Source organism: Dendrobates tinctorius, unplaced genomic scaffold (genome assembly GCF_039654945.1).
Source record: "Dendrobates tinctorius isolate UK_male_01 unplaced genomic scaffold, ASM3965494v1 ptg000349l, whole genome shotgun sequence".
Taxonomy (NCBI): Eukaryota; Metazoa; Chordata; class Amphibia; order Anura; family Dendrobatidae; genus Dendrobates; species Dendrobates tinctorius.
In genome coordinates, this window is record NW_027362015.1 from 461794 (window position 1) to 486976 (window position 25183).

The 25183-nt window shown below is 55.0% G+C and overlaps 1 protein-coding gene across 1 annotated transcript in view; it reads right to left on the minus strand.

Moving 5' to 3' along the window:
• The window catches only part of PPP1R16A (protein phosphatase 1 regulatory subunit 16A), a 42061-nt gene extending 18355 nt beyond the window's left edge, over positions 1 to 23706 (minus strand). Inside the window, exon 1 of the mRNA XM_073562378.1 lies at positions 23463 to 23706. Coding sequence (XP_073418479.1) covers positions 23463 to 23706 — 244 coding nt within the window. The remainder of the gene's footprint in view (positions 1 to 23462) is intronic.
• Positions 23707 to 25183: the final 1477 nt, after the last annotated feature.

Sequence of the window (25183 nt, forward strand, 5' to 3'; positions counted from 1 at the left end):
GCGGAGGGCACGCAGCGCCAGGCGTCACTACAGAGCGGAGGGCACCCAGCGCCAGGCGTCACTACAGAGCGGAGGGCACCCAGCGCCAGGCGTCACTACAGAGCGGAGGGCACCCAGCGCCAGGCGTCACTACAGAGCGGAGGGCACGCAGCGCCAGGCGTCACTACAGAGCGGAGGGCACCCAGCGCCAGGCGTCACTACAGAGCGGAGGGCACCCAGCGCCAGGCGTCACTACAGAGCGGAGGGCACCCAGCGCCAGGCGTCACTACAGAGCGGAGGGCACCCAGCGCCAGGCGTCACTACAGAGCGGAGGGCACGCAGCGCCAGGCGTCACTACAGAGCGGAGGGCACGCAGCGCCAGGCGTCACTACAGAGCGGAGGGCACCCAGCGCCAGGCGTCACTACAGAGCGGAGGGCACGCAGCGCCAGGCGTCACTACAGAGCGGAGGGCACGCAGCGCCAGGCGTCACTACAGAACGGAGGGCACCCAGCGCCAGGCGTCACTACAGAGCGGAGGGCACGCAGCGCCAGGCGTCACTACAGAGCGGAGGGCACGCAGCGCCAGGCGTCACTACAGAGCGGAGGGCACCCAGCGCCAGGCGTCACTACAGAGCGGAGGGCACGCAGCGCCAGGCGTCACTACAGAGCGGAGGGCACGCAGCGCCAGGCGTCACTACAGAACGGAGGGCACCCAGCGCCAGGCGTCACTACAGAGCGGAGGGCACGCAGCGCCAGGCGTCACTACAGAGCGGAGGGCACGCAGCGCCAGGCGTCACTACAGAGCGGAGGGCACCCAGCGCCAGGCGTCACTACAGAGCGGAGGGCACCCAGCGCCAGGCGTCACTACAGAGCGGAGGGCACCCAGCGCCAGGCGTCACTACAGAGCGGAGGGCACGCAGCGCCAGGCGTCACTACAGAGCGGAGGGCACCCAGCGCCAGGCGTCACTACAGAGCGGAGGGCACCCAGCGCCAGGCGTCACTACAGAGCGGAGGGCACCCAGCGCCAGGCGTCACTACAGAGCGGAGGGCACGCAGCGCCAGGCGTCACTACAGAGCGGAGGGCACGCAGCGCCAGGCGTCACTACAGAGCGGAGGGCACGCAGCGCCAGGCGTCACTACAGAGCGGAGGGCACGCAGCGCCAGGCGTCACTACAGAGCGGAGGGCACCCAACGCCAGGCGTCACTAGAGCGCGGAGGGCACGCAGCGCCAGGCGTCACTGCAGAGCGGAGGGCACGCAGCGCCAGGCGTCACTGCAGAGCGGAGGGCACGCAGCGCCAGGCGTCACTGCAGAGCGGAGGGCACCCAGCGCCAGGCGTCACTACAGAGCGGAGGGCACGCAGCGCCAGGCGTCACTACAGAGCGGAGGGCACGCAGCGCCAGGCGTCACTACAGAGCGGAGGGCACGCAGCGCCAGGCGTCACTACAGAGCGGAGGGCACGCAGCGCCAGGCGTCACTACAGAGAGGAGGGCACCCAACGCCAGGCGTCACTAGAGCGCGGAGGGCACGCAGCGCCAGGCGTCACTGCAGAGCGGAGGGCACGCAGCGCCAGGCGTCACTGCAGAGCGGAGGGCACGCAGCGCCAGGCGTCACTGCAGAGCGGAGGGCACGCAGCGCCAGGCGTCACTGCAGAGCGGAGGGCACGCAGCGCCAGGCGTCACTGCAGAGCGGAGGGCACGCAGCGCCAGGCGTCACTACAGAGCGGAGGGCACGCAGCGCCAGGCGTCACTACAGAGCGGAGGGCACGCAGCGCCAGGCGTCACTACAGAGCGGAGGGCACGCAGCGCCAGGCGTCACTACAGAGCGGAGGGCACCCAGCGCCAGGCGTCACTAGAGCGCGGAGGGCACGCAGCGCCAGGCGTCACTGCAGAGCGGAGGGCACGCAGCGCCAGGCGTCACTGCAGAGCGGAGGGCACGCAGCGCCAGGCGTCACTGCAGAGCGGAGGGCACGCAGCGCCAGGCGTCACTACAGAGCGGAGGGCACGCAGCGCCAGGCGTCACTACAGAGCGGAGGGCACGCAGCACCAGGCGTCACTACAGAGCGGAGGGCACGCAGCGCCAGGCGTCACTAGAGCGCGGAGGGCACGCAGCGCCAGGCGTCACTGCAGAGCGGAGGGCACGCAGCGCCAGGCGTCACTGCAGAGCGGAGGGCACGCAGCGCCAGGCGTCACTGCAGAGCGGAGGGCACGCAGCGCCAGGCGTCACTGCAGAGCGGAGGGCACGCAGCGCCAGGCGTCACTGCAGAGCGGAGGGCACGCAGCGCCAGGCGTCACTGCAGAGCGGAGGGCACGCAGCGCCAGGCGTCACTACAGAGCGGAGGGCACGCAGCGCCAGGCGTCACTACAGAGCGGAGGGCAAGCAGCGCCAGGCGTCACTACAGAGCGGAGGGCACGCAGCGCCAGGCGTCACTACAGAGCGGAGGGCACGCAGCGCCAGGCGTCACTGCAGAGCGGAGGGCACCCAACGCTAGGCGTCGCTACAGAGCGGCATATCCATGAACCAGGAGGTGCAGCACGAGGGCAGTGCAATGGTGGGGTCACCCATTACCCTCAGGTAACAAGTGTCTTGATCGCAGACATAAGAGCAGAGGACGGGCTGCCTGATGTACAAGTCATTACATGGGGGGTTGTGCACCCACAAATGCCGTCATTATAATGGCCCCACACTTCCCGTACTATTCTATCCGGGCTCTTGCATCACCCGGTTATGTTCCTCCCCCTTGGTACTATTATCCCTTGCATAATGCATCCTCCTCCTCCAGGCTCCCCTTCCCAGTCCTCTTCTTCCTCCAGGCTCCCCTTCCCAGTCCTCCTCTTCCTCCAGGCTCCCCTTCCCAGTCCATCTCCTCCTCCAGGCTCCCCTTCCCAGTCCTCCTCCTCCTCCAGGCTCCCCTTCCCAGTCCTCCTCCTCCTCCAGGCTCCCCTTCCCAGTCCTCCTCCAGGCTCCCCTTCCCAGTCCTCCTCCTCCAGGCTCCCCTTCCACGTCTCCCTCATCCTCCAGGCTCCCCTTCCACGTCTTCCTCCTCCTCCAGGCTCCCCTTCCACGTCTCCCTCCTCCTCCAGGCTCCCCTTCCACGTCTCCCTCCTCCTCCAGGCTCCCTTTCACAGTCCTTCTCCTCCTCCAGGCTCCCCTTCCCAGTCCTCCTCCTCCTCCAGGCTCCCCTTCCACGTCTCCCTCCTCCTCCAGGCTCCCCTTCCACGTCTCCCTCCTCCTCCAGGCTCCCTTTCACAGTCCTTCTCCTCCTCCAGGCTCCCCTTCCCAGTCCTCCTCCTCCTCCAGGCTCCCCTTCCACGTCTCCCTCCTCCTCCAGGCTCCCCTTCCACGTCTCCCTCCTCCTCCAGGCTCCCCTTCCACGTCTCCCTCCTCCTCCAGGCTCCCCTTCCACGTCTCCCTCCTCCTCCAGGCTCCCCTTCCACGTCTCCCTCCTCCTCCAGGCTCCCCTTCCACGTCTCCCTCCTCCTCCAGGCTCCCCTTCCACGTCTCCCTCCTCCTCCAGGCTTCTCTCCCTCCTCCAGGCTCCCCTTCCCAGTCCTCCTCCAGGCTCCCCTTCCACGTCTCCCTCCTCCTCCAGGCTCCCCTTCCACGTCTCCCTCCTCCTCCAGGCTCCCCTTCCACGTCTCCCTCCTCCTCCAGGCTCCCCTTCCACGTCTCCCTCCTCCTCCAGGCTCCCCTTCCACGTCTCCCTCCTCCTCCAGGCTCCCCTTCCACGTCTCCCTCCTCCTCCAGGCTCCCCTTCCACGTCTCCCTCCTCCTCCAGGCTCCCCTTCCACGTCTCCCTCCTCCTCCAGGCTCCCCTTCCACGTCTCCCTCCTCCTCCAGGCTCCCCTTCCACCTCTCCCTCCTCCTCCAGGCTCCCCTTCCACGTCTCCCTCCTCCTCCAGGCTCCCCTTCCACGTCTCCCTCCTCCTCCAGGCTCCCCTCCCTCCTCCTCCACCCTGAATACCCCCTTCATGAATCACGTTTTGGGTGGTGGCATTCTCCAGGACGACCAGTGTGTATGGAGATTACACAGCTGCACCTGTTTACAGAGGGTGCGGCTGATACATACACCCGATCATACAGGGGGTGCACTTACTTGTATCCATGTAATGTATGTACGGTGTGAAGTCTTCACGCCCCGGGGCACTATCACCTTCTGCGCAGCGGGGGAGATTAGGGATTTCTGGGATGGTGGGCGTACTACTCCAGGGTGCTGGGAGTAGATGTGACATGGACGGAGGAGACTGCAGACCCCGATAATCAGCCGAGACCCTGGACATGCACCAGGAAGGGGGGGCATCAGCAGCACCCCAGTATCTTACACAGGGCAGAAGCCGGTGTTCCCCCGCAGGGCGGAGAGCTCCGCTGTGGGACCCTGCAGCAGATTACAGTCTCCGGCCCTTAGGAATCAGCAGCCGGCGTTACTGCTGTGGGGTAGGGGTTAATTTGGGGGTTTCCCCATTATTTGCGGGGGTAACGGTGCACGCCAGGTCAGAAGTGGAGCAAGGCTGTATGTATATACACACACGAGGAGGCCGAAGCCCAGGACTCACGGAGTCACTCCGGCCTCACAGTAATCCCACTAATCCTGGAAGGCGGCCCCCCCAACGGGCCGGGAGTAACAAGATCATCACTTAACACCACCCTGCCCAGAAAGCAGAGGCCTGCAGATCCCCCCCCTACCACAGGCCAGGAGGAGAGAGGAGAGGTCGGCAGGTCAGGAGGAGAGAGCAGAGGCCTGCAGATCCCCCCCCACCGCAGGTCAGGAGGAGAGAGGAAAGGTCGGCAGATCCCCCCCTCCCACCCCACCAAGAGTCAGGAGGAGAGGTCCACAGATCCCCCCCTCCACCCCGGGTCAGGAGGAGAGAGGAGAGGTCCGCAGATCCCCCCCCACCCTGGGTCAGGAGAGAGGAGAGGTCCGCAGATCCCCCCTCCCACCCCATCAAGAGTCAGTAGGAGAGAGGAGAGGTCCACAGATCCCCCACCCCGGGTCAGGAGGAGAGAGGAGAGGTCCACAGATCCCCCCCACCAAGGGTCAGGAGGAGAGAGGAGAGGTCCACAGATCCCCCCTCCCACCCCACCAAGAGTCAGGAGGAGAGAGGAGAGGTCCACAGATCCCCCACCCCGGGTCAGAAGGAGAGAGGAGAGGTCCGCAGATCCCCCCACCACGGATCAGGAGGAGAGAGGAGAGGTCCGCAGATCCCCCCACCAAGGGTCAGGAGAGAGGAGAGGTCCGCAGATCCCCCCACCAAGGGTCAGGAGGAGAGAGGAGAGGTGCGCAGATCCCCCCCCCCCACCCCGGGTCAAGAGGCGAGAGGAGAGGTCCACAGTTCCTCCCCCCCCCCCGGGTCAGGAGGAGAGAGGAGAGGTCCGCAGATCCCCCCCACCATGGATCAGGAGGAGAGAGGAGAGGTCCGCAGATCCCCCCCATCCCACCCCACCAAGAGTCAGGAGGAGAGAGGAGAGGTCCACAGATCCCCCCCCCACCACCACCCCGGGTCAGGAGGAGAGAGGAGAGGTCCGCAGATCCCCCCACCAAGGGTCAGGAGGAGAGAGGAGAGATCTGCAGATCCCCCCCACCTCACCAAGGGTCAGGTGGAGAGAGGAGAGGTCTGCAGATCCCCCCCCACCCCACCCAGGGTCAGGAGGAGAGAGGAGGTCGTCAGATCCCCCCCACCCCACCATCCCACCCATTAGCATATAACACCAAGGGTCAGACTGGCCTCCATGGAGGAGTCTCAGGCCCCCAGGGCCGCATACCCCTGCAGGGGCTAAGTGTGGTGTGAGAAGCCCTGTAGAGGCCCAGGGTTGAACTGCTGACACCTGTCACCTCTATCATGTGCTCTGTCCACGTCACGTCTACCAACAATCACAGCGTCGAACCGGTATCACAACCAGCAACAGAACCTGACAAGAAGCCCCTAACCCCGGTCATCCACAGAAATCCCAGCCGCCCTCATTAATCGGCCGATCAGTCCCTACAGGGACCCTACAGGGACCCCCCCAACACACACGATCAACCGGTCTGTCCTGCGGGAACCCCCCACACACACACACAATCAGCCGGTCCGTCCTGCGGGAAGCCCCCCCCCACACAATCAGCCGGTCCGTCCTGCGGGAACCCCCCCCCCCCCCACACACACAATCAGCCGGTCCGTCCTGCGGGAACCCCCCCCCACACACACAATCAGCCGGTCCGTCCTGCGGGAACCCCCCCCACACAATCAGCCGGTCCGTCCTGCGGGAACCCCCCCCCCCACAGACACACAATCAGCCGGTCCGTCCTGCGGGAACCCCCCCATACACACAATCAGCCGGTCCGTCCTGCGGGAACCCCCCCCATACACACAATCAGCCGGTCCGTCCTGCGGGAACCCCCCCCACACAATCAGCCGGTCCGTCCTGCGGGAACCCCCCCCCCACAGACACACAATCAGCCGGTCCGTCCTGCGGGAACCCCCCCATACACACAATCAGCCGGTCCGTCCTGCGGGAACCCCCCCCATACACACAATCAGCCGGTCCGTCCTGCGGGAACCCCCCCCATACACACAATCAGCCGGTCCGTCCTGCGGGAACCCCCCCCCCATACACACAATCAGCCGGTCCGTCCTGCGGGAACCCCCCCATACACACAATCAGCCGGTCCGTCCTGCGGGAACCCCCCCCATACACACATTCAGCCGGTCCGTCCTGCGGGAACCCCCCCCATACACACAATCGGCCGGTCCGTCCTGCGGGAACCCCCCCCATACACACAATCGGCCGGTCCGTCCTGCGGGAACCCCCCCCATACACACAATCGGCCGGTCCGTCCTGCGGGAACCCCCCCCATACACACAATCGGCCGGTCCGTCCTGCGGGAACCCCCCCCATACACACAATCGGCCGGTCCGTCCGGCGGGAACCCCCCCATACACACAATCGGCCGGTCCGTCCTGCGGGAACCCCCCCCATACACACAATCAGCCGGTCCGTCCTGCGGGAACCCCCCCCATACACACAATCGGCCGGTCCGTCCTGCGGGAACCCCCCCATACACACAATCAGCCGGTCCTGCGGGGGCCCACAGGGACAATGAGGGAACAAACAAACGGTGCAGAGAGGACGATGACATCACAGGGAGCGCGGAGCGGCCGCAGGTGGAGAAGAGTGCGGTGCAGCAGAAGGGCTGACACCAGAGAGAAAGAGACCCGGGAATGAGCACCCCCAACATCCGTCCGCTCCACCACCAGCGCTGTGCACAAGTCACAGGCGGAGACTGACAAGCGCTGCAGACACTGAAGGGTTAATAGATTATCAGCTAGCAAAATCCGAAGGATGAAGAAAAATGTAAATTAAGTGGTTAGTGCGGACACCGGACACCGACGACGGGGAGAGGGGCCGTCAGCGCGGACACACAAGACGACGGGGGGGCCGTCAGCGCGGACACACAAGACGACGGGGGGGCCGTCAGCGCGGACACACAAGAAGACGGGGGGGGGGGCCGTCAGCTCGGACACACAAGAAGACGGGGGGGGGGGGCCGTCAGCGCGGACACACAAGAAGACGGGGGGGGCCGTCAGCGCGGACACACAAGAAGACGGGGGGGGCAGTCAGCGCGGACACACAAGAAGACGGGGGGGGCAGTCAGCGCGGACACACAAGAAGACGGGGGGGGCCGTCAGCGCGGACACACAAGAAGACGGGGGGGGCCGTCAGCGCGGACACACAAGAAGACGGGGGGCCGTCAGCGCGGACACACAAGACGACGGGGGGCCGTCAGCACGGACACACAAGACGACGGGGGGCCGTCAGCACGGACACACAAGACCCCACAATGTCCAGAGAACTGCATGCCTCAATTGCCTCAGTTAAGGTCAATGTTCATGACTCCACCATAAGAAAGAGTCTGGGAAAAAATGGCCGCACGAAAACCACTGCTGAGCAATAAGAACATGAAGGCTCGTCTCAGTTTTGCCAGAAAACATCTTGATGATTCCCAAGATATTTAGGAGAATACTCTGTGGACTAATGAGATAAAAGTTGGACTTTTCGGAAGGTGCACATCCCATTACATCTGGAGCAGAAGTGACACAGAATTTCAGAAGTGGAGCATCATACCAACAGTAAAGTATGGTGGTGGTGGTGGTAGTGTGATAATCTGGGGCTGTTTTGCTGCTTCAGGACCTGGAAGACTTACTGTGGTAAATGGAACAATAAATTAAGCTGTCTACAAAAAATCCTGAAGCAGAATGTCCGGCCATCTGTTCGTGACCTCAAGCTGAAGCGCACTTGGGTTATGCAGCAGGACAATGATCCAACACACACCAGCAAGTGCATCTGTGAATGGCTTAAGAAAAACAAAATGAAGGCGATCCATGCTCGGAAACCTCCAGTGTGGCTGAATTACAACAACTCTGCAGAGATGAGCGGCCAACATTCCTCCTGAGCGCTGCAAGACTCATTGCCAGTTATCACAGGCACGTGACTGCAGTTGTTGCTGCTAATGGTGGCCCGACCAGTCATTAGGTTTAGGGGCAATCACTTTCTCACACAGGGCAATGGAGGTTTGGATTTCTTTTCCCCCCTAATTATAAAGACCTTCATTTATAAACGGCATCTTGTGATTACTTGTCTTATCTTAGTCTTAGATTTACATTTGTTTGGTGAAATGAAATATGTAAGTGACAAACATGCAAAAGAATAGGAAATCAGGAAGGGGGTGAACTTTTTTTACATAACGGTAGTCTGGTCAGATGAGATCAACATTGAACTTTTTGGATGCCATATTACACATCATGTTTTGAGGTGAAAAGGCACTGCACAACACCCCAAAAACACCATACTAACAGTGCAGCATGGAGGTTGGAACATCATGGTGTTTGGCTGGCATTCAGCATACGGCAATGGCAAACTTCATATAATTGATGGAAGGATGAATAGACAACTGTACGGAGATATTCCTGACAACAATCTGCTGCCTTCTACCAGGATGAAGATGAAACGAGGAAGTACATTTCTGAAAGACAATGATTCCAAACACAAAGCCGAGGAAACTCTGCATTGGTTTCAGAGACAGAAAATAACACCGCTAGAACGGCTGAGCTGATCACCGGACCTGAATCCAAGAGAAATGGACGCTTCAGGATGTGACGAGTGTTTGTGTGGAAGAATGGGCCAAGATCCCATCTGACATCTGAGCAATACCTGCAACTAGTTTCTCCATACAGGAGGCGCTGTGAGGCTTCATCACCACAAAAGCTTTTGTACAAAGTATCAATTACACTTCAGTAACATGTCCAGTACTTTACCCTGCGTCATCTCACTATTAGGGTATGTGCACACGCTGCAGATTCTGCTGCGGGTTTTTTCCCGTGGAAACACAGGTAAAACCGCAGGTAAAGTGACCTGCGGTTTTACACCTCTACTATGTTAAAGGTGTGAAACCGCAGCAGAATCCGCAGAAACAATTGACATGCTGCGGAAAAAAACCGCAGCTTTTCCGCAGGTAAAAAACCGCAGCGTGAGCACTGCGGTTTTGAAAACCCATAGGCTTACATGGTAAAGTACCATGTCTGCGGAACTGCTGCAGTTCTGCAGGGCCAAAACCGCAGCAGAACCGCAGCAAAAACCGCAGCGTGTGCACATGGCCTTATACATAATCTATAGACATCTCTGGGGATTTCTGTCCATAGTGGATTGGACGGGTTGCTCCCCAACATCTGTTGAGAATTTCATGTCAATAGCTCCTTTACCATAGATTTAGTGGGAAGATTGGTGACGTCTCCAACACTTGTGTCACCTGCTGTATATATGGGGGGAGGGGAATGTATATACAGCTGTGGCAAAAATTAAGAGCCCACTGCGCAGTTGTATAAAAATCCAGTTCTCTCCATGTCTGACAGCCATTCCATTCCAGTGTCAGGTGAATTCCCACCAGAGGACACCTCATTCTACTTATTGTGCTTCTGATCACCTGAACCAAATCTTATTTAACGAAGGAAAGTATAAAAAACCCTGCTGTGGGGTTCACAATCCTCCTGCAATAGGACAAGCTGGACAGCAGAACAAGAGCTAGGAATATCCCAAAAGTAATAGGAGCGAAAAATAACTTAACCATCCCAAAGGAGCTGAAAAGAAAAGTCTTGAGTGAGGAAAAGAAGGGCTCAATTCTGGCTTTACTAGCAGAGGGATACAGTGAGCGGCATGTTGCCTCCATCCTTAAAATTACATTATAACAAGGTCAAGCAGCAGACATTGGGGAGAACAAAGCTACAGAGCGGCAGAGGGCGAAAACGACTCCACTGACCTGGATGACCGTCATCTTATTCAAACGTCACTCAGCAACCGCAGGATGACATCAAGTGACCTACAAAAAGAATGGCAAATGGCAGCTGGGGTGAAGTGCACGGCAAGAAGAGTTCGTAACAGGCTCCTAGAGGCCGGGTTCAAGTCATGTAAAGCTAGAAAAAAGCCTCTCATCAATGAGAAGCAGAGGAGAGCCAGGCTGAAGTTTACCAGAGACCATAAGGATTGGACCCCAGAGGACTGGAGTAAGGTAATCTTCTCTGAGGAGTCTAATTTCCAGCTTTGCCCAACACCTGGTCATCTAATGGTTAGACGGAGACCTGGCGAGGCGTACAAGCCACAGTGTCCTGCACCCAGTGTGATATTTGGTGGAGGATCGGTGATGATCTGTGGATGCTTCAGCAAGGCTGGAATTGGGCAGGTTAATCTTTGCGATGGACATATGAATCAAGGCGCAGACAAGGTCATCCTGGAGAAACAGCTGATTCATTCTGCTCAGGCAATGTTCCCTAACTCTGAGGACAATGCGCCATGCCACACAGCTAGGTCATCAGTGTGTGGATGAAGGACCACCACATCAAACCCCTGTCATGGCCGCCCAATCTCCAGACCTGAACCCCACTGAGAACCTCTGGAATGTAATCAGGAGGAAGATGGAGAGTCACAAGCCATCACACAAAGAAGAATTGCTTGCATGTGTGTACCAGGAGTGGCATAAGGTCACCCAAAAGCCGTGTGCGAGACTGGAGGAAAGCAGCCGAGACGCAGGAAAGCTGGGATTAACAATCATGGGGATTCCACAGAATATCTGAACTCTTCCTGAGGTAAAACAGTAGTATTGTTGTTTCTAAATGATTATGGACTGGGTTTTTTTAGCATTATTTGAGGTCCGCAAGCTCTGGGGTTTTTTGTTATTTTGACCATTTCTCATTTTCTGAAAATAAATACAAAATTTATTGCTTGGAAATTCAGAGACATGTTGTCAGGAGTTTATAGAATAAAAGAGCAAAAACACAGAAAATAAGAAACTTCCCAATAAAGAAAACCAACTTCAGCATCGCGAGGGAGGGGTATATATATTATATACAGTGGGTACAGAAAGTATTCAGACCCCTTTACATTTTTCACTGTTTCATTGCAGCCATTTGGTAAGTTCAGAAAAGTTCATTTTTCTCATTAATGTGCACTCTGCACCCCATTTGGACTGAAAAAAACCCAAAAATGTAGAAATTTTTGCCAATTTATTAAAAAAGAAAAACTGAAATATCACATGGTCATAAGTATTCAGCCCCTTTGCTCAGACACTCATGAAAGTCACATGCTGTCCATTTCCTTGTGATTCTGTCATGATCCCAGTGCAGGCTCTGACCTGCGCGTCAGGGGTTAATGTCTTGAGCCCAGTGCAGGCTTTGACCTGCACGCCTGGGGTTAATTATTGTGGCCTTCTCTGGTTCAGGGAGAGCTTCTTATAGCCCTGGGAAACTCCAATCCCCGTCAGTTATACTTTTGCCTTTGGCCGAGTGTGGTGACCCCTGTGTGCCTGTTCGTTGTCTTCTAGCTTGCTTATATGGTTCTGACCCGGTTCTGTCCCCCGTTGTGAGTTTGCCTGTTGATTCTGTACTGTATATCTGGTTCCTGACTTCTTGGCTACGTCCTGACTATCCATTCTGTCTAATCCTTTGGTACTGTCGTGCTATTTCGTGCTTTGACCCCGGCCTGATCTGTTTACGGCCCTATCTATGCCTATTAGTAACTTTGTCCCGTAGTTACCATTCTAGGAGTTTTCCTGCAGCTCCCAACTCTCTGGAGTTTAGGGCACGCCCCCAGCAGTCAGGTGACTCAGGTCCTGCTGGTCTGCAGCAGGCATCTTCACCGCTGCTGTCCGCTCCTCAGGTATCTTAGAGCACAGTTTGTCTTACTCAGGACACGGGCACTGGCTCAGTGAGCAAGAGCAGTGTGGTGTTCCTGACATTACTAAACCTAACTGACCGTGAACTTTTATTTTCTCCTCACTTCTGCAGCACGGACCCCATGCATGCCTTATCTGAGCAGGTGAAATGCTTGACTCAGTCGCTGCAGAAGCTTAGTTTGGAACACCAAGCTCTGGCCCAGTCCCAGCGGCAGGTTGCGGACACGGTTCAGGGGGTGCTTTCCGCAGGCTTCCAGCGGGTGGGGAATAGAGATGTCATTTTGGCCCCACCCGAATCCCCGGTTATTTTACCAGATATGTTTGCTGGTAACAAAAATGATTTTAGAGCGTTTAAGGAGGGCTGTAAGCACTTTTTCTCCTCAAGACCCCGTTCCTCTGGGGATGAGAAACAGAGGGTGGGGGTGGTAATGTCCCTGCTTAGGGGGTCCCCAAAAGCCTGGGCATTTTCGCTTTCCTTTTCTGCCCCAGAGAGAATGTCTGTGGATGCGTTTTTTGAAGCCTTAGGGCTTAGTTATGATGAGCCTGATTGCGTTTGGCTGAGGACAAAGTGATGAGTGTCTGTCAGGGGGAGCATTTGGCAGAGTGGTTCTGTTCTGAATTTAGACGTTCGGCAGCCGAGATCTCCTGGAGTGATGCCGCCCTTCGGGGGCTGTTCCGCAGAGGCCTGTGTGAACATCTGAAGGATGCCCTCGCACTCCATCCTCCACCTGACTCCCTGGAGGATGCCATGACCCAAGCGGTTCGCATGGATCGCAGACTGCGGGCAAGAGGTGTTATGCAACTTGAAACACCATTATTGTCCAGTGGAGGTGAGACCCGGACTCCTCCTGTGGCTATGGAGGTGAGCGCTGTCACCTGTGAGGAGAAGGAAAGAAGACGCCGCCGGGAAAAGCAGTTGTGCTTCTATTGTGGGGAATCTGGACATTGGAAGGAGGACTGCCCCTCCTGTCCGTCATCCTCCAAGGTGGCGGGAAGCGACTAGGTCTGGGTAGTAGTCGAGGAGGCTACCCAGACCTTAAGGTACCTTTTTCCTCACTTGCAAAAGTGGTGCTGCAGGTGGAACAGGAACTTGGTAATGGTCCGGTTCAGACTACCACCTTTGTTGACTGTGGCTGTTAACCTGATTGATGCCCGGATTGTGACTCTTAGTAAGATAGGGACAGTCAGGCTTCAGGATCCTGTTAAACTTGTGGCAATTGACTCGTCCCCTCTTACCCGAGACGGTATCTGTTTCAGGTCTGAACTTTTCTCTGAAAGTGGGTTTCACTCATGTGTAGAAACTAAGTTGTCTGGTGCTAGATAACTTGCCTGCAGGACTGTTACTGGGGATGCCTTGGCTACAACGCCGTAATCCTACCATTGATTGGGTAACAGGGGAGATCACTCAATGGGGATGTAAAGATAAATGTGGTAACCTGGGACACCTTGTTAACTCTGTTAAATCCGTATCGGTGTCGTCTGTCGGTCTGGAAGGTATTCCGGAGTACCTGAAGGATTTCGAAGACGTGTTTTCCGAAAGTGAGGCTGAGGCGCTGCCACCACATAGACCCTACAATTGTGCTATTGATTTAGTACCCGGAGCCAAGTTACCTAAGGCTCGATTATTCAATTTGTCCGGGCCTGAGCGCCAAGCCATGAAGGAGTACATAGCTGAGAGTCTCCGCAAAGGGCATATCAGGCCTTCTGTGTCACCCGTGGCAGCAGGATTCTTCTTTGTGAAAAAGAAAGATGGTGGTTTGCGGCCGTGCCTCGACTTTCGGGAACTTAACAAGATAACGGTTAGGAACTCTTACCCGCTTCCCCTCATCCCAGACCTATGTAACCAATTATCTGGGGCCCAATGGTTCTCCAAATTAGATCTTCAGGGGGCCTACAATCTGATAAGGGTTCGGGAAGGGGACTAGTGGAAAACTGCGTTCCTCACATCAGAAGGACTCTTTGAAAACCTGGTTATGCAGCTGGGTTAACTAATGCACCCGCTATTTTTCAGAACTTTATCAACGTTGTGTTTTCTGACCTGATAGGCCGTTTTGCTATTATTTATTTGGATGACATTTTGTTGTATTCCCCGGACAGTCAGTCTCACTTGCAACATCTACAGAGAGTTCTCCAGAGACTCGGGGAGAACCACTTGTTTGCTAAATTGGAAAAATGTTCGTTTTTCGTACAGGAACTGTCTTTTTTGGGGCTGATTGTATCTTGTGAGGGGTTTCGTATGGACCCTAAGAAGGTGCTGGCGATCGCAGACTGGGTTCAGCCTTGTGATCTCAAGGGGCTCCAGCGCTTCTTGGGATTTGCAAACTATTACCGGAAATTCATTAAAGGTTTCTAATAAGTGGTTAAACCACTCACGGATCTTACCCGGAAGGGGGCTGATGTAAAAAATTGGTCGGAACTCGCTAAAGAGTCCTTCTCAGCAATTAAGAAATGTTTCATGTCCGCCCCGGTGTTGGTCCAGCCAGACCCGTCCAAACCATTCATTGTGGAGGTGGATGCTTCTGAAGTAGGGGTGGGGGCAGTGCTGTCCCAGAGTCCGGCCACCCTTACTATTCTCAAACCCTGTGCCTTCTTCTCCAAGAAGTTCTCATCCGCCAAGAGAAACTATGATGTAGGCAATAGAGAACTTCTTGCGGTCAAGCTGGCATTCGAAGAATGGAGGCACTTTTTGGAAGGGGCGGCTCACCCTATTTACTGTTATCACTAATCACAATAATTTGGCATATCTTGAATCTGCTAAGAGGCTTACTCCTAGACAAGCCCGTTGGTCTCTTTTTTTTCACGCTTTCAATTCTCCATTACTTTTCGACCCGGGTCCAAAAATGTTTATGCGGATGCCCTGTCCAGAAGTTTGACCCGGTGTCTCCCCCCGAGCCGCCGTCCGCCATTCTTCCCCCAGGGGTGGTAGTGGCGGGGGTCTCATCTGAGTTGGAACAAGAAATTTTGAGGGCTCAGTTCCTAGCTCCGAAGACCAGGAGATAAATTATTTGTTCCAGATTTATTGCGGCCTAGACTTCTGCAGGAGTTTCATGAGTCTAGGCTGAGTGCTTACCCCGGTATCACGGCCACTAGAGAGGCAGTAGCCAGGGTTTTTTGGTGGCCTTCACTGGGGTCCGATGTCAATGAATTCATTGCTGCTTGTGGAGTTTGTGCCCGTTCCAAAAGCTCGCATAACCGGCCAGCTGGGGAACTCATACCTTTACCGATTCCTGATAGGCCATGGACTCATCTATCCATGGATTTTATTACCGGCCTTCCACCTTCCAGGGGCAATACCGTGATCTGGGTGGTGGTGGACAGGTTTTCAAAACAGGCCCATTTCATTCCCTTGGGAGCACTACCCTCAGCAGAAACATTGTCAAGGTTGTTTATGCAGCATGTGGTCCCATTGCATGGGGTACCCCTGAATGTGGTGTCTGACAGAGGAGAGCAGTTTGTGGCCAAATTTTGGAGGGCATTCTGTATGAAATTGGGCATCTCACTCTCCTTCTCGTCGGCATATCACCCGGAGAGTAATGGTCAGACAGAACGCACCAATCAATCCCTGGAACAAATTTTCAGGTGTCTGACCTCCACCAGACATTAGGATTGGTGTGATGCGTTACCGTTGGCGGAATTCGCTTTTAACAACCGGGTGAGTCAATCCACCAACATGCCCCCATTCCTAATCAATTATGGGTTTAATTCTCATTTTGGGGAGTTTTCACGGGTGGATTCTGGTTGTCCAGGGGCAGAGGGGTCCGTCCAACGGTTAAAAACCTCTGGGCTGAAGTCCAACATATTATCTTTCGGGCCCAGAGGAGGTACAAATATTCTGCTGACAAAAAGAGAGCCCCGGGACACGTTTCAGGTGGGGGAGAAGGTTTGGCTTTCCACACGTAACATCAACTTGAAGGTACCATTGGCTAAATTGGGACCAAAGTTCATTGGTCCGTATGAGATTGTGGAGATAGTCAACCCGGTGGCATATAGGTTGCATCTCCCTGCCTCCCTAAAGATATCCAATGTGTTCCATATATCTCTGTTGAAACCCGTGGGGTCTGTCAAGGAGGACTCCGAGTCTGTTGTTCCTCCAGTGTTGGTGGAGGGTCATGGAGTATGAGGTTGGACATAATGTGGACTCTCGGCAGGTGCGCCGCTCTTTGCAGTACCTGATCCACTGGAAGGGATATGGATCAGAGGATCGCTCATGGGTCCCTGCTCACTCTGTACATGCAGATAACCTGGTTCAGGCTTTCCATGCCAAGTACCCGGGGAAGCCTGGGGTCCAGAGGCCACCCGTTGAGAGGGGGGTACTGTTATGATCCCAGTGCAGGTTTTGACCTGCACGTCAGGGATTAATGTCTTGAGCTCAGTGCATGCTTTGACCTGCACACCTGGGGTTAATTATTTTGGCCTCTCTTTGGTTCAGGCAGAGGTTTTTATAGCCCTGAGAAACTCTAATCCCTGTCAGTTATACTTTTGCCTTTGGCCGAGTGTGTTGACCCGTGTGCCTGTTCGTTGTCTTCTAGCTTGCTTATATGGTTCTGACCCGGTTCTGTCCCCCGTTATGAGTTTGCCTGTTGATTCTGTACTGTATATCTGCTTCTCTGGTTTCTGACTTCTTGGCTACGTCTTGACTATCCGTTCTGTCTTGCCCTTGGTACTGTCATGCTATCTCGTGCTTTGCCCCCGGCCTGATCTGGTTTATGTCCCTGTCTATGCCTATTAGTAACTTTGTTCCGTAGTTGCCATTCTAGGAGTTTTCCTGCAGCACCTAGGTCTCTGGAGTTTAGGCCACACCCCCAGCAGTCACGTGCTTCAGGTCCTGTGGGTCTGAAGCAGCCATCTTCTCTGCTGCTGCCCGCTCCACAGGTATCTGAGCACAGTTTGTCTTACTCAGGACACGCGCACTGGCTCAGTAAGAGCAGTGCGGTGTTCTTGACAGATCCTCCTTGAGATGGTTCTACTCCTTCATTGGAGTCCAGCTGAGTGTAATTAAACTGATAGGACTTGATTTGTAAAGGAGCACACCTGTCTATATAAGACCTCACAGCTCATAGTGCATGTCACATCAAATGAGAATCATGAGGCCAAAAGGAACTGGCCATGGAGCTCAGACAGAACTGTGGCAAGGCACAGATCTGGCCAAGGTCACAAAAGAATTTCTGCAGTACTCAAGGTTCCTCAGAGCACAGTGGCCTCCATAATCCTTACATGGAAGAAGTTTGGGATCACCAGAAGTCTTCCTAGACCTGGCCGTCCAACCAAACTGAGCAATTGTGGAAGAAGAGCCTTGGTGAGAGAGGTAAACAAGAACCCCAAGATCTCTGTGGCTGAGCTCCACAGATGCAGTAGGGAGATGGGAGAAAGTTCCACAAAGTCACCTATCACTGCAGCCCTCCATCAGTCGGGCCTTTATGGCAGAGTGGCCTGACAGAAGCCTCTCCTCAGTGCCAGACTTATGAAAGCCCACATAGAATTTGCTGAAAAACACATGAAGGACTCCCTGACTATGAGAAATAAGATTCTCTGGTCTGATGAGACGAAGATAGAACTTTTTGGTGATAATTCTAAGTGGTATATGTGGAGAAAACCAGGCACTGCTCATCATACAATCCCCACAGTGAAACATGGTGGTGGCAGCATCATGTTATGGGGGTGTTTTTCAGCTGCAGGGACAGGACAACTGGTTGCAATTGAAGGAAACATGAATGTGGCCAAGTACAGAGGTATCCTGGACGAAAACCTCTTCTTCCAGAGTGCTCTGAACTGAGACTTCGCCGAAGGTTCACCTTCCAACAAGACTGACCCTAAGCACACAGCTAAAATAACAAAGGAGAGGCTTCAGGACAACTCTGTGACCATTCCTGACTGGCCCAGCCAGAGCCCTGACCTAAACGCAATTGAGCATCACTGGAGAGACCCGAAAATGGCTGTCCACCAACGTTCACCATCCAACCTGACGGAACTGGAGAGGATCTGCAAGGAAGAGTGGCCGAGGATCCCCAAATCCAGGGGTGAAAAACTTGTGGCATCATTCCCAACAAGACTCATGGCTGTACTAGCTCAAAAGGGGGGGGTGTATATATATATATGTGTGTATATACAGTATCTTGCGAAAGTACTTTTCAACCTTTTCCCACATATCATGCTTCAAACATAAAGATACCAAATGTAAATTTTTGGTGAAAAATCAACAAGTGGGACACAATTGTGAAGTTGAACGAAATTTATTGGTTATTTTAAATTTTTATGGAAAGTGGGGCGTGCAATATTATTCAGCCCCTGTAACTTTCAGTGCAGCAAACTCACTCCAGAAGTTCATTGTGGATCTCTGAATGATCCAATGTTGTCCTAAATTACTAATGATGATAAATATAATTCACCTGTGTGTAATCAGGTCTCCGTATAAATGCCCCTGCTCTGTGATAGTCTCAGGTTTCTGTTTGATGCACAGAGAGCATCATGAAGACCAAGGAACACAAGAGGCAGGTCCGTGATACTGTTGTGGAGAAGTTTAAAGCCAGATTTGGATACAAAATGATTTCCAAAACTTTAAACATCCCAAGAAGCACTGTGCAAGCGATCATATCATCATTATTTATTTCTATAGCCCAATTGGTTCCATGGTGCTGTACATGAGGAGGGGTTACATACAAATTACAGATATCACTTACAGTAAACTAACAATCACAGACTGATAGAGGAGAGAGGACCCTGCCCTTTCGGGCTTACATGCTACAGGATGGTAGGAGTTTGAAATGGAAATGTTGACATATTGAAATGGAAGGAGTATCATACCACTGCAAATCTACCAAGACCCGGCCGTCCCTCTACACTTTCATCTCAAACATTGAGAAGACTGATCAGAGATGCAGCCAAGAGGCCCATGATCACTCTGGATGAACTGCAGAGATCTACAGCTGAGGTGGGACAGTCTGTCCATAGGACAACAATCAGTCGTACACTGCACAAATCTGGCCTTTATGGAAGAGTGGCAAGAAGAAAGCCATTTCTCAAAGATATCCATAAAAAGTGCTGTATAAAGTTTGCAACAAGCCACCTGGGAGACACACCAAACATGTGGAAGAAGGTGCTCTGGTCAGATGAAACAAAAATCGAACTTATTGGCAACAATGCCAAACAATATGTTTGGCTTAAAGGCAACACAGCTCATCACCCTGAACACACCATCCCCACTGTCAAACATGGTGGTGGCAGCATCATGGTTTGGGCCTGCTTTTCTTCAGCAGGGACAGGGAAGATGGTTAAAATTGATGGGAAGATGGATGAAGCCCAATACAGGACCATTCATGAAGAAAACCTGTTGGAGTCTGCAAAAGACCTGAGACTGGGACGGAGATTTGTCTTCCAACAAGACAATGATCCCAAACCTAAAGCAAAATCTACAATGGAATGGATCACAAATGTATCCAGGTGTGAGAATGCCCAAGTCACAGTCCAGACCTGAATCCAATGGAGAATCTGTGGAAAGAGCTGAGAACTGCTGTTCACAAACGATCTCCATCCAACCTCACTGAGCTCGAGCTGTTTGCCAAGGAAGAATGGGCGAGAATTTCAGTCTCTCGATGTACAAAACTGATAGAGACATACCCCAAGAGACTGCAGCTGTAATCACAGCAAAAGGTGGCGCAACAAAGTATTAAGTTACAGGGGCTGAATAATATTGCACGCCCCACTTTTCAGGTTTTGAATTTCCACAAAAATGTAAAATAACCAATAAATTTTGTTCAACTTCACAATTGTGTCCCACTTGTTGATTCTTCACCAACAATTTACATTTGGTATCTTTATGTTTGAAGCACGATATGTGGGAAAAGGTTGAAAAGTTTCAGGGGGCCGAATACTTTCGCAAGGCACTGTAGAGGGGATATATATATGGTGTGCATATAGGGGGGTGTATATATATGGGGGGTTTATATATTGTGGTGTGACTGGTGGGCCCGTGGTTGATGGGGGGTATGTGTCACAGGGATGGCGGCTCCCTGTGATGGAGCCCGGAGTGTTTCCTTAAGTGTACGGAGATTTGTAAGTAGTTGTTCACGTTTCTGTCCAGGCTACCCATGTACCACACACCGTGGTGGGGGGCGCACTGTACCCCGTTTCGGCTGTAGCTATGTGTGTGGTTGTGAATCTCCAGGACCTGTGATGAGGTCACGGTCATGTGATTAGCCATGTGGGAGGTAACTGGGAGAGGTTACAGCTAAGGCCGGTGTGCGTGCACAGGTGAGAGTGCGCTAGGAGACTGTCAGCCCAGACAGCGCTCCCATGTTCCCGGCTCGGACGTCGCATAGCCCGGGGAAGCCGTGCCGGCGAGTCCGAGCCAAAAGGAGCGGACGGTCTTGAAAACCGTGTGATACTGACCGGGGTCAGAGAGAAGTGTGTACAGGACGCCTCTGCGGTAAGAGGGTCCGGGAACCTGCGTGGCCGACAGGTAACGGAGAGGAATCCGTGCTCTACGGGCCGGGGTCAGGGAGGAGTATTGTCCAGTCACAGACTGCACTCGTGTAACGGCTGCCGGAACTGTCTACAGAACAAAGCAAGTGGACGCGAGTGACCCGGAGCGGCCAGAGACCTGCCGAGCGAGTAATCCCCGTCCACTCACATGTGGAAGAGAGATATAACGTGGGGGTATATATATGTGTATATATAGGGGGGCATACATATATAGGGGTATATATATATATTAGTGATATGTACAGTACAGACCAAAAGTTTGGACACACCTTCTCAATCAAAGCGTTTTCCTTATTTACATGACCATGTAATTGTAGATTCACTCTGAAGGCATCAAAACTATGAATTACCACAAGTGGAATTATATAATTAACAAAAAAGTGTGAAATAGCTGAAAATATGTCTTATATTCTAGGTTCTTCAGAGTAGCCACCTTTTGCTTTGATTTCTGCTTTGCACACTCTTGGCATTCTCTTGATGAGCTTCAAGAGGTAGTCACCGGAAATGGTTTTCACTTCACAGGTGTGCCCTGTCAGGTTTAGTAAGTGGGATTTCTTGCCTTATAAATGGGGTTGGGACCATCAGTTGTGCAGAAGTCTGGTGGATACACAGCTGATAGTCCTACTGAATAGACTGTTAGAATTTGTATTATGGCAAGAAAAAAGCCGCTAAGTAAAGAAAAACAAGTGGCCATCATTACTGTAAGAAATGAAGGTCAGTCCGAAAAATTGGGAAAACTTTGAAAGTGTCCCCAAGTGCATTGGCAAAAACCATCAAGCGCTACAAAGAAACTGGCTCACATGAGGACCACCACAGGAAAGGAAGACCAAGAGACAGCTCTGCTGCGGAGGATAAGTTCATCCGAGTCACCAGCCTCAGAAATCGCAGGTTAACAGCAGCTCAGATTAGAGACCAGGTCAATGCCACACAGAGTTCTAGCAGCAGACACATCCCTACAACAACTGCTAAGAGGAGACTTTGTGCAGCAGGCCTTCATGGTAAAATAGCTGCTAGGAAACCACTGCTAAGGACAGGCAACAAGCAGAAGAGACTTGTTTGGGCTAAAGAACACAAGGAATGGACATTAGACCAGTGGAAATCTGTACTTTGGTCTGATGAGTCCAAATTTGAGATCTTTGGTTCCAACCACCGTGTCTTTGTGCGACGCAGAAAAGGTGAACGGATGGACTCTACATGCCTGGTTCCCACCGTGAAGCATGGAGGAGGAGGTGTGATGGTGTGCGGGTGCTTTGCTGGTGACACTGTTGGGGATTTATTCAAGATTGAAGGCATACTGGACCAGCATGGCTACCACAGCATCTTGCAGCGGCATGCAATTCCATCCGGTTTGTGTTTAGTTGGACCATCATTTATTTTTCAACAGGACAATGACCCCAAACCCACCTCCAGGCTGTGTAAGGGCTATCTGACCAAGAAGGAGAGTGATGGGGTGCTACGCCAGATGACCTGGCCTCCACAGTCACCAGACCTGAACCCAATCGAGATGGTTTGGGATGAGCTGGACCGCAGAGTGAAGGCAAAAGGGCCAACAAGTGCTAAGCATCTCTGGGAACTCCTTCAAGACTGTTGGAAGACCATTTCCGGTGACTACCTCTTGAAGCTCATCAAGAAAATGCCAAGAGTGTGCAAAGCCGTAATCAAAGCAAAAGGTGGCTACTGTGAAGAACCTAGAATATAAGACATATTTTCAGTTGTTTCACACTTTAATTACCGTATTTTTCCGACCATAAGACGCACTTTTTTCCCCAAAAATTTTTGGGGAAAGTGGGGGGTGCGTCTTATGGTCGCAATACACAGTCTAACCTGGTGGCAGCGGGCGGGGCTCTGCGGTGCGGTAGTGGCAGCGGGCTGTGCTCCAGTGCAAGGGCGGCGACTCCGCCGGCATTTCTTCGCAGCCCGGAGGCCCCCGCAGTTCCCTTGCTGGCCGCCGCCATGTTGCGGTGGCCTCCGGGAAGATGGACACAGGGAAGATGGCCGCCGGTCCGGGGACGGCGCATGCGCAGCTTCAGATCTCGTCCCGAGATCTCGGGGGACGAGATCTCGTTGCCAAGATTTGAATCTCGTCCCCCGAGATCTCGGGATGAGATCTGATCCCGCGCATGCGCCGTCCCTGGACCAGCGGCCATCTTTCCGGCGTCCATGCTCCCGGAGGACACCGCAACATGGCGGCGGCCAGCAAGGGAACTGCGGGGCCTCCAGGCTGCGAAGAAATGCCGGCGGAGCCGCGGCCCCTGCACCTGAGCACAGCCTGCTGCCACCACCACACTGCAGAGCGCCGCCCGCTGCCACCACCGCAGAGCCCACCTGCCCCAGCACTGCTGCCCCTGCCCCAGCACTGCTGCCCCAGCCCCAGCACTGCTGCCCCAGCACAGAGCTGCCACCGCACGAGCCTGGACCACTGAATGACGCCTGTGACCACTCCTCCACCTGTGCCGGATCCCTTCCCAGGTAAGCTGAATTCGGACTGTAAGACGGACCCCCATTTGACACACTTTTTTTTCCCCCCTATTTTCCTACTGAAAATTGGGGTGCGTCTTATGGTCCAGTGCGTCTTATAGTCCGAAAAATACGGTATATAATTCCACATGTGGTAATTCACAGTTTTGATGCCTTCGGAGTGAATCTACAATTACATGGTCATGAAAATAAGGAAAACTCTTTGAATGAGATGATGTGTCCAAACTTTTGGTCTGTACCATATATATATATATATATATATATATATATATAAGGGGGATATATATGGGGGTGTATATATATCCCGGCGGTGGCGCGCTGCCTCTCACCTTCCTCTGCGTCGTTCCGCGCTGCGGCCTCCAGTAAGGTGACGTTCTGGGGGAACAGCACCCTGCAGCCGGCTCGGGCCCCCACTTTCCGGCTCTTCAGCCTCCTGCCCGGCGCCTCCTTCTCGCCCTGCGCCCACCTCTTCAGCTGCTGCGCCCGCCTCTTCTGAGCGTGCCTCAGACGCTCCTGCGTGCTCATACGGCTGACCGCCGGCATCTCCGCCAGCAGCTCCAGGTGCTCCGCCATCGTGGGGGCTCAGGACACCGGGGGCCACTACCTGCTCCAGCCCCGCAAGTCCCCCGCACTCAAGGGCCCCCAAACTGCACCGCTAGCGCCCCATGTGTCCATTTACCAATGTGACCGGCAGGAGCCGCCTCCAAGGAGCAGAGGAACCGCCCCCGAGCAGCCAAGGGGTGGCAAACCGAGCGGACCAGGTGTCGGGGGCTCGGTGCTTGCGGTCGGGGCCCCCGGGGATCGGTGTTTGCTGTCGGGGCCCCCGGGGCTCGGTGCTTGCGGTCGGGGCCCCCGGGGCTCGGTGCTTGCTGTCGGGGCCCCCGGGGCTCGGTGCTTGCTGTCGGGGCCCCCCCGGGGCTCGGTGCTTGCTGTCGGGGCCCCCCCGGGGCTCGGTGCTTGCGGTTGGGCCCCCCCGGGGCTCGGTGCTTGCGGTCGGGGCCCCCGGGGCTCGGTGTTTGCGGTTGGGCCCCCCCCGGGGCTCGGTGCTTGCGGTTGGGCCCCCCGGGGCTCGGTGTTTGCTGTCGGGGCCCCCGGGGCTCGGTGTTTGCTGTCGGGGCCCCCCGGGGCTCGGTGTTTGCTGTCGGGCCCCCCGGGGCTCGGTGTTTGCTGTCGGGGCCCCCCGGGGCTCGGTGTTTGCGGTTGGGCCCCCACGAGGCTCGGTGTTTGCTGTCGGGGCCCGGTGCTTGCGGTTGGGCCCCCCCGGGGCTCGGTGCTTGCGGTCGGGGCCCCCGGGGCTCGGTGTTTGCGGTCGGGGCCCCCCCGGGGCTCGGTGTTTGCGGTCGGGGCCCCCCCGGGGCTCGGTGTTTACAGTTGGGCCCCCCCGGGGCTCGGTGTTTGCGGTCGGGGCCCCCGGGGCTCGGTGTTTACGGTCGGGGGGCCCCCGGGGCTCGGTGTTTGCGGTCGGGGCCCCCGGGGCTCGGTGTTTACGGTCGGGGGGCCCCCGGGGCTCGGTGCTTGCGGTTGGGCCCCCCGGGGCTCGGTGTTTGCTGTCGGGGGGCCCCCGGGGCTCGGTGTTTACGGTCGGGGGGCCCCCGGGGCTCGGTGCTTGCGGTCGGAGCTCGGAATGTCTTGCCGGAGCCGCGTTCTCCCTGAAACTGCCACAGCCCGTCACCGCTTCCTGGAGATCAAGATGAAGGGGCGTGGTCATGGAGCAGGGGGCGGAGAGAAAGTAGGCGGGGCACAAAGAGAGACGGGAAAAAAGGAAGGGAAGTGGGTGGAGTCAAGAGTGGGTGTGATCAGTGAAGTGAGAAAATAGCGGACTGGGCGTGGCAAGAAAAATAAGAGAATTGGGAGTTGGCGGGTCTAAAGGGGCGTGGCACATAACGGAAACTTGAAACAGCGAAACGAGAGATGAGACACTGCCGAACCGGAGAAACAGCGAACTAATGCTCATCCAGTGCCTCATTACACCCAGTGCCTCATTACACCCAGCACCTCATTACACCCAGTGCCTCATTACACCCAGCGCCTCATTACACCCAGCGCCTCA